At 47.5% G+C, this 10,195-nt stretch overlaps 1 protein-coding gene across 1 annotated transcript; it reads right to left on the bottom strand.

The window, feature by feature from the left end:
* Positions 1-527: 527 nt before the first annotated feature.
* Positions 528-8,407, bottom strand: LOC131502798 (synaptonemal complex protein 3-like). The gene is made up of 6 exons (XM_058713805.1): positions 8,329-8,407; positions 5,676-5,844; positions 5,101-5,170; positions 4,913-4,947; positions 1,838-1,955; positions 528-914 (listed from the first exon to the last, which is right to left on the bottom strand). The coding sequence occupies exons 2-6, from the start codon at positions 5,803-5,805 to the stop codon at positions 722-724; spliced, it is 546 nt and encodes a 181-aa protein (XP_058569788.1). The 5' UTR covers positions 5,806-5,844; positions 8,329-8,407; the 3' UTR covers positions 528-721.
* Between the last annotated feature and the right edge of the window lie 1,788 nt (positions 8,408-10,195).

Here is a 10,195-nt window from a genome sequence, read left to right as displayed (position 1 = left end):
AATTTGCCGCTGATTTCACAGCTAGTGCCGGTCAACCAGGATTGGATCCCAAAAACTGGTTCCAGAGTCCAGGCTCTGGACCACTGTACTATACTGGTTCTCCATTTTTTCCCCCAATATTCAACCTCTACCTCCCTGTTTGTAGTTCTCTCCCTTTCTTACTATAGTCCAACACTCTTTCAGGATTAACATCCCATGGATCCTATGACTTTTCATTGCCCCTGATCCCCACCCTCATATTCTTCCTTTTCCTCTTTCCTGGCCTAAATGCCATGGTCAATCATTATACCTATGCCCTCGCACATGTACTTTACCCCCTTTTCACTCCGCCAATTTGCGTGGCTAAACCCCAACCCTGGAAAATCCAACTCTCCAGCTGCTCTGCCACAACCATGCAATGTGGTCTCACTTTGAATTCATGGTCACAAAAAAAATAAAAATAAAAAAAAAAATAAATTCATGGTCACTACGACACCAACCTAAGTTAGACCCATAATGCTGCTTGGCAATGGCATTTCCCTAGTCCATTCACTGGCCTGCTCTCAGGAAACAATTCCAGGACTTCTTCTCTGCTCCCGAGAGGCAACACCTCCTCCACCACTCTAACTCTTAACTGGTGGCCTTCCTGTATCCCTAAATAGACAGAAGCAATTCAGAGAGGACATTCAGTCTCCCACCGCTACATCTTCTACCCACCTTTACCCATCTGGGCTCATGGTCCCTACATTCTCTCCTGTGTTTTTGCATGACCTATCGCTACTTGAGACTTTGATACAATAAATAAATCAATTTTAAAGCCAAAGCTGATACCAACGGCTAGTTTTTCTTGTTGTTTCTGGGCTTTCTGCATGTCTACATTCCACTCCCGAAACAAAGTCAGAAACTGCTGAGAATATTTGAGATGAAGATTCTGCCTGTAAAACATAATAATGAGCACTGTCATAATTCATAAAGACATGAAAGAATTAACCGTATTCAAAACAAAATTGATTTGACACAATTTACACTACAAAAGGAGAAGGCAGTAATAGCATAACAGCAGCTGAAATAGCAGTCTCATGGGAAGCAGAAAGGTGACATGAACAATTTACTCTTATTCCAAAAGTATTGTTCCTAACTGACCAACATAAAAGCTATCTCACATGCCTCACCTCTTAAAAGCTAATGAGGATTTACTGTACTATCAGTTTTCCAGAAAAATTCATTTTATCTAAAAGCAGTTTACTTTTCATTTCTTCTTACTGAATAGCATATATGTTCTGATACGATAAGTAGATTCACTCAATGAGGATATTATATCCATTTATCATAGAAGATTTCCAAACAGGAATATTTCACTTAAATATATCCCCCGAACAATGTTTTTGTTTTTTTTTTTTAAAGAACGGTGAACACAATTTACCTAAAATATGCAAATTATTTACAATATAAGATTAACATTTTCTACATAACTGAATACAGTTAACTATCACAAGAATAATGGTTTAAGACATTTACCTGAAGTTCGGCTAGTGTAGGCCTAGAATGAATATAAATTAATGTTATAGGAAGAAAACTCAATTGTTATTTGAAAGGGAAGAAAGGTCATCTTTATTGGCTTCTAGGAAATACATCTCAGAATCTGTTAAGGAGTGAGGTTACAGAACTAAGGAATTTATCTGCTTAGAAAAAAAAAAAACAAGCAAAATATGTTTTTCGCTGGAAAATTCAATATAATAGAATTTGTCTTAGGTTATTTGCGCCAATGAATACGAAGAAATGATACAAATGTCATCGTGACTCAACAAAAACAAAAACAAAAACAAAAACAAAAACAAAAACACTCCAACAACTTCACCTTTGTTCTTGTTGTAGTTTCCAAACATGCTCAATTGTTTCGTTAGTGGTTTTGATAGAAGCTTTTGTACCCATTTCGAACATTTTTCTCTTTGTGAGAAGAGCCTGTTTAATGTCAACTGTATGGAAAATAGAAATTCACTGGAATTTAAATGTTGAAAGTTATTTCGTTTTCATATATTCAGATCAGTACAGGTAAATGTTGCCTTGGCGATGTGCAAAGTACATTTACAATTTATAATACAGACATCATAAATGTCCAATCACTATGTTGTATACCTGGAACTAACATAATGTCGTATGTCAATTACACTTCAAAAAACAAAGTAAGTAAAATAAAATTTATAATTCAGGCATCATTTCAAAAAGCAAGATTTGCTCACTATTTTCTGTAAAATCTTTCCAGTGCTAGTATCCCAATTCTAATTTTTCTAACTGCAGGTCACCTTTCAGTTTAGAGATAATGAAAAGGGCTTAATAATCAATATATTTTTCATTATCAAAATGCGTATGAAGAATCTCAAAGACAGACTTTAATTTCCTTCTGAAAATTTGCTAACAGGCACATTTTTCTAAACTCATATTGGGGCGCCTGGGTGGCGCAGTCGTTTAAGCGTCCGACTTCAGCCAGGTCACGATCTCGCGGTCCGTGAGTTCGAGCCCCGCGTCAGGCTCTGGGCTGATGGCTCGGAGCCTGGAGCCTGTTTCCGATTCTGTGTCTCCCTCTCTCCCTGCCCCTCCCCCGTTCATGTTCTGTCTCTGTCTGTCCCAAAATTAAATAAAAAACATTAAAAAAAAATTTTTATTTTTATTTATTTATTTTTTATTTTATTTATTTATTTATTTATTTATTTTTTAATATATGAAATTTACTGTCAAATTGGTTTCCATACAACACCCAGTGCTCATCCCAAAAGGTGCCCTCCTCAATACCCATCACCCACCCTGCCCTCCCTCCCACCCCCCATCAACCCTCAGTTTGTTCTCAGTTTTTAACAGTCTCTTATGCTTTGGCTCTCTCCCACTCTAACCTCGTTTTTTTTTTTTTTTTCCCTTCCCCTCCCCCATGGGTTTCTGTTACGTTTCTCAGGATCCACATAAGAGTGAAACCATATGGTATCTGTCTTTCTCTGTATGGCTTATTTCACTTAGCATCACACTCTCCAGTTCCATCCACGTTGCTACAAAAGGCCATATTTCATTCTTTCTCATTGCCACGTAGTATTCCATTGTGTATATAAACCACAATTTCTTTATCCATTCATCAGTTGATGGACATTTAGGCTCTTTCCATAATTTGGCGATTGTTGAGAGTGCTGCTATAAACATTGGGGTACAAGTGCCCCTATGCCTCAGTACTCCTGTATCCCTTGGATAAATTCCTAGCAGTGCTATTGCTGGGTCATAGGGTAGGTCTATTTTTAATTTTCTGAGGAACCTCCACACTGCTTTCCAGAGCGGCTGCACCAATTTGCATTCCCACCAACAGTGCAAGAGGGTTCCCGTCTCTCCACATCCTCTCCAGCATCTATAGTCTCCTGATTTCTTCATTTTGGCCACTCTGACTGGCGTGAGGTGGTATCTGAGTGTGGTTTTGATTTGTATTTCCCTGATGAGGAGCGACGTTGAACATCTTTTCATGTGCCTGTTGGCCATCCGGATGTCTTCTTTAGAGAAGTGTCTATTCATGTTTTCTGCCCATTTCTTCACTGGGTTATTTGTTTTTCGGGTGTGGAGTTTGATGAGCTCTTTATAGATTTTGGATACTAGCCCTTTGTCCGATGTGTCATTTGCAAATATCTTTTCCCATTCCGTTGGTTGCCTTTTAGTTTTGTTGGTTGTTTCCTTTGCTGTGCAGAAGCTTAAAAAAAAAATTTTAACTTATAAAATATCCTCCAACTCAAGGGACACGTTTACATGGGTAAGTGTCCTCCAACTCAAGGGATACATTTAGATGGGTTACCATTAGAATGCATTATATAAAAAGCACGAAAGTAGTTTCCTAAAAATGACCCTCAAAAAGGATAAAAATAATTATATCGCACATTAAAAAATTATTTTTCAAGCAATCTAGTGAGTGATGCTTTTAACTGCATTTTACTAACAGAGACAAAGGCCGTGGGTGTAAAATTCTAGTTTAGATAAATGAATTCAAAAACATTTAAAAAAAATATTTTCATGGAGCTTTTTATATAACACTTTCATCCATAAGTGCTGCATTTCACAGAATCTGAATACTTCAAATAACGCTTTGCAGAGCATATGATTTGACTTTATGGATCTACAGTCCATAGTTATTTTTCAGTAGTCATGAAGGATCTGCACTACAATAAAAATATTTTATACACCCAGAATCCATCTATAATAAGAAGTTTATTAGACACCTCACAAAGCAAGCACTTTGTCGCCACCAAATAGAGCAAAGCCTTCAAAAGATACTTGCCTGTAAGGATGATCTCTATGGAGAGCCACATATTGACTCAGACTCTGCTAAGTGTACTGTCCTATAGTGCAGATGGTGTAAGTGACATCTGACAGAACAACATAAAATTTAGGAGTTTGGATATGATTAGACACTTCTCACTAGCTAGCAGAGTTCTTTACTTTGCAGCTACACAGTTTGTTAATGAAAAATAAAAATAAAGAGTTATATTAGAGGATTCAATTTGTGCTGCTACTCCAAAGAGAAGCACACTGGAAAGTTATGAAAGGTAGCGAAATTAAGAAAATTTAAAATTGGCAATACACGTTGATACATCACCTAAGCTGTGCACACAAAAGGCAGTATAAACTTTTCTCACACACTCTTAGTACATTAAGTGTACACGTGCATAAAATAATGGCATCATTCTTACCTCACAACTGTTAGTACCGTTTTCAGTTTTCCACATCAACAATTCAAAAGGTCAGTAAAGAAACTTACAAAGTTGAATCACACTATAAATACTGGTATAAAGTGCTCTATACTAGAACAAGGCATTAAAACCAGTCTTGGAATCCACTCACTAACATTCCCATTTATAAAAGTTGTATGGATTAAACAATTGTTTTGACTGCAAATATCACTTAAGCATACCTCCAAGCCTTTCCAGCATCTTCTGTACTTCATTCCTGTGAAGAAGTTACATGGAACATTATTGAGTAAGGATAAGCAAAGATCATATTTGCTTTGGAGGAAATGTATCATTCTAGGATTTTATGGAGAATAATTGTATGAGCCATGTTGCCTAGAGCTGGCAGGTGATAACACTATGAAGACATTACCCCACATCTGTCTCAAATGTTCCTGCAGAAGGACTGCTCTCCCCGGGCTTATCCGGTATTGGATTGTTTCCTGCATTGAAATAAAAGTGGAAAGCATTTTAAAAGGAAGTATGGTATTCTGATCAGTTTTCAGGGGGCGGTAGCCTCGCCGTGTGGAGTTTTTTAGGCCTCTTGCAAGCAAAAGTCTTTACGGCAGACATATGAAAGGAAGGAACCACGTATGCACAGGGTCAGATGAAACTGGATGGGGGATGAGGACCATGCTCTGGAGACAGTGTTGCAAACCTTTCAGGGTTAAGGTCAGACTACACCACCCGGCACGTGTGAGACATTCCGGAAAGAGCAACTGCGAGCGAGCAGAAGTGCTTGCTATCTAAGCTTCTGTAATCCTGGTCTGGGATGGGAGGATCGAGTGGGCAACATCCGGTACATGAAACCGCTTTACACACACACACACACACACACACACACACACACACACACGTGTTTTACTGCCAAGGACTCAGAAGCAGCGACCTGCCCCGCGGGTGGTATCTACAGGCGCTGCATCTGCAAAGGTGTCAGATAGAGTGTACCTTCAGGAACAGCCTCTGGCCCACTCAGGTCTCTTCTCTCTTGTCCCCGAAAGTCATTGGCTGCCATACCCGGAGCCTCCACCGGGGCCTTCGCAGCTCTCCTCAGGCGCTTCCTCCGAGGTGGTGCCATCCCAAGGTGTCTTCCCAGGTACAGACAGCTCTCCTGCACCTTGCGAGTGCAAACACGCGTGAAAGAAATGGGGACATGGTCAATGAGCGATGCCAGGCAAGGGTCCTCTGTGCAGATCAGAGCATGCGCGTCCTCGTTGTCTCTCGTTGGGCCAGGAGGGGACAAAGACGATGGTGACAGCAGACCCCTGCCCCCCGTGGCTGTGACCCCCTCTCCCTGGCTGCGACCTGCCCCAGGACACCTGAGTGTCAGGACCCTCTGCCAGATTCTTGCCCCTCTGTTGGCACAGCGGCTGTCCCCTGCTCTCGGTCCCCCAGGGACAACGTGCTGGTCTGGAGGCCCAAACTTGGCCGTGACCAAAGGAAGTGTCCCCTCCAAATGGATGGGGAAGAAACCGTTCTGCACCTGTCCGGGGACAGTCAGGTCAGGGGTCTCCTCGACATGCCATCTGGACCCCAGGACAACCAAGCAGTCCTGCAGGGCAAGCGGCTGGGCAGGAGGGACAGACGCAGATGCCGCCTCCTCACCAGGTGTGGCCCTGTCCTGAAGAGGGGAACGTCGGGCTCGCTTCCCATCCTGCGGACCCTGCCAGCCCTGCCCTCGAGAGCCTCATCCTGTCCTGTCCTTGTCCTGTCCTGTCGTGTCCTGTCGGAGCCCCGGAGGAATCCGTGGGGACATCACTTCAGAGGTCAGCTCAGCTGCCGCCACCCCCCACTGTCCTTGCGGGCCTTGACCTCATCCTATCCTAACCTGTTCTCGTCCTGTATTGTCCTGTCGGATTCCCGTAGGACTCCGTGGGGACATCACCATAGAGGTCAGTACAGCCGCTGCCACCATGCACTGCCCTCGGGGGCCTTGTCTTGTCCTGTCCTGTCCTATCAGAGACCCAAAGGACTCCATGGGAACATCACCACAGAGGTCAGCCCAGCTGCCGCCTCCACTCACTGCTCTCGCAGGCCATGTCCTGTCCTGTCCTGTCCTGTCCAGTGGGAGTCCCGGTGGGATATCTGTGGGGATATCATGCAGAGGTCCATAGAGCTGCCACCTCTATACACTGCTCTCAGGGACCTTGACCTGTCCTGTTCTGTCCTATCGGAGCCCTGGAGGACTCCGTGGGGACATCACCTCAGAGGTCGGCCCAGCCACCGCCACCCCACTGCCCTCGGGTTCTCAACCTGTCCTGTCCTGTTCTCTTGGAGCCCCAGAGGACTCCATGGGGACACCCCTCAGAATTCAGCCCAGGCACCACCATGCCACATGCCTTCGGGGTCTCGTCCTGCCCTGCCCTGTTCTCTTGGGGCCCCGGAGGACTCCGTGGACATCACCTCAGAGGTCAGCCCAGCCACCACCACCCACTGCCCTCGGGGTCTCAACCTGTCCTGTCCTGTTCTCTGGGAACCCCGGAGGACTCCGTGGGGACATCACTTCAGAGGTCAGCCCAGCCACCGCCACCCCACTGCCCTCAGGGTCTCGTCCTGCCCTGTGCTGTTCTCTTGGAGCCCCGAGGATTCCGTGGGGACACCAACTCAGAGGTCAGCCCAGGCACCACCACCATGCGACACTGCCCTCGGGGGCCTCATCCTCCCCCTATCCTGTCATGTCCTGTCAGAGACCAGAGGACTCCCTGGAGACATCACCTCAGAGGTCAGCCCAGCCACCACCACCCCACCCTGCCCTCGGGGGCTCCGTCCTCTTCCTGTCCTGTCATGTCCTGTCAGAGACCGGAGGACTCCATGGGGAAACCAACTCAGAGGTCAGCCCAGACACAGCCATCCCACAGTGCCCTCTGGGGCCTTGTACTCATCTTGTCCTGTCCTGTCTTGTTGGAATGCCAGAGGACTCCGTGGGGACATCACCTGAGAGGTCAGCCCAGTCCCTGCCACCCCACACTGACCTCGGGGACCTCGTTCTCATGTCTTCCTCTCCTGTCCTATCATGTCCTGTGGAGCCCCAGAGGACTCCGTGGGGACACCACCTCAGAGGTCAGCCCAGCTGCCACCACCCCACTGTCCTTAGGGTCTCATCCTACCCTGTCCTCTCCTGTCCTGTCCTCTCCTGTCCTGTCAGAGCCACAGAGGAGTCCACGGAGACATCACCTCAGAGGTCAGTCCAGCCGCCACCATCCCACATTGCCCTCGGGGGTCTCGACCTGTCCTATCCTGTCGTGGCCTGTCACAGCCCAGAGGTCTCCGTAGGGACATCACCCCAGAGGTCAGCCCAGCTGATGCCACCCCGCAGGACCCTTGGGGGCCTCGTCCTGTCTTCTGCTGTCCTGTCCTGTCCTGTCACAGCTCCAGTGGACGCCATGGGGACATCACCACAGAGGTCAGCCAAGCCGCTGCCGCCCCACACCCTGGTCCCCTCATGGCTGAGAAGACACCCCCCCCCGCCACCTCCCATGGCAACACAGGGCTACCGGGTCCGCCTCCCCACCCGCCTGGCCTCCCTGAGGGTCTTCCCTATGCCCCACCCTCATCCTCTGTCTTTCTGTCCCTCCCTCCACCCCTCCACAGGCACAGCAACCTCCACACGGAGTCCTCTGCGAAGCTCCTCTGAGGGCCTCGCGATGGCAACGAGCTAGCCAGCCGGGCCTGGGCAGGAGCGTCGCTGATTGGTTGGCTAGGTGCACGTGAGGGGGGCGGGACTTTCGCCGAGACACGCCCCCTGGAGGGACTGCCCAGGACCTTGGCGTCGGCGCCAAGGGTGGAGGCCAGGGCTCGGGGTATCCCGTTCTACCGCCGAGGACGTTTCGCAGGCCATCTTCCTGGGAAATCACAAAAGGACACCGGAGTGGGCGACAGGTGCACAAGCCTCCACCTTCCCAATGTGGGGGAATTAAGACATTATGCTCAGTGAAATATGCTAGTCACAGAAGGACAAATGGTGTACGTATGAGGTACCCAAATTCATAGAGAAAGGGAGTAAAGTGGTGGTTGCCAGGGGGTGGGAGGAGGAGGGAATGGGCAATAGGTGTTTCATGGATTCAGAGTTTCAGTCCGCAAAGATGAAAAAGGTTGAGAGATGGATGGCAGTGATGGTTGTACAATGGGAATGTACTTAATGCCACTGAGCTGTACACCTACAAATGGCTGAACAGGTACAATTTGCATTGTTTCTATTTTATTGCGATAAAAAGGCAGAGGGAAACGCTGCTGTAAAGACTGATATCTAGCTCTACAAAACTGTAAGCAAGTCATCCTACCCAGTGGAAGAAAGGTCATAACACCCACATAGATAAATGTGGTGGGAAAGGAAATCGCATTGGCCAATGAGCATAAAAAAGAGCTCATTCTTCTTAGTGTGGGAGAAATGCTGAAGAGGGTTACCACCGCCACCGCCACCGCCGCCGCCACCACCACCGCAAACGCCACCAGCACGGACACCATCCCCATCCTCCCCACACCACCACCCTTCCCCAGCCAATTGTAATCAGAACCCAACCTGCTGGTGGAGTCACATACGTTGGAAATAATTTTGCTCTACTGAATACTCAGCTAGCCTATGACCTAGGAATAGGTCATTAACTGCTTTAACCTCTTTGGCTCCTTCCGACGCTGCAAAGCATATTGCACGGACGCCAGGCATTGGAGTATTTCTAGTATCACTGCTTTTTAGGGCTCTAAAGTGGAAAGTATCCACGTGTCCCTGGACAGGAAAATGGATGAACGAACCGAGGAGTGGTTCTGCAACGGTGTGTGCTACCACAGGGAAAATGAAAGCCCTGTGGCTCCACGGAATAGTATAGTCACTGTTAGGACACAATGTTGGGTGAGAAAGAATGTGGCGGAATACTATGCACAACGCGATACAGTTTATTGTAATACCCAGGCAACGCACCAGGAGGCAAGGATATTCAAGGATACACACACGGGTCTTCCACAAAACCAAACAAAACCAAAAGCGGTAGAAAAGGGACGGGGGTGGTTTACACAGAACACTCAGGAGGATGGCCATTCCTCTGCAAGCGGAAGCAGTGGGTGGAAAGGGTCCCGGGAGGAGACGGAGTAGGAATTGTTAAATTCCCCCACATCGGAAAGGTGCACCTGTCGCCCACTCCGGTGTCCTTTTGTGATTTCCCAGGAAGATGGCCTGCGAAACGTCCTCGGCGGTAGAACGGGAAACCCCGAGCCCTGGCCTCCACCCTTGGCACGGACGCCAAGGTCCTGGGCAGTCCCTCCAGGGGGCGTGTCTCGGCGAAGGTCCCGCCCCCGTCACGTGCACCTAGCCAACCAATCAGCGACGCTCCTGCCCAGGCACGGCTGGGGAGTTCGTTGCCCTCCTGAGGCTCTCAGAGGAGCTTCGCAGAGGACTCGGTGTGGAGGTCGCCGTGCAGGTAGAGGGATGGAGGGAGGGACAGAGAGACAGAGGATGAGGGTGGGGCATAGGGACC

The sequence above is a fragment of the Neofelis nebulosa genome, chromosome X, assembly GCF_028018385.1.
Source record: "Neofelis nebulosa isolate mNeoNeb1 chromosome X, mNeoNeb1.pri, whole genome shotgun sequence".
Taxonomy (NCBI): Eukaryota; Metazoa; Chordata; class Mammalia; order Carnivora; family Felidae; genus Neofelis; species Neofelis nebulosa.
Note: the sequence above shows the minus strand (reverse complement) of the source record. Positions and strands in the feature narration are given on the sequence as shown.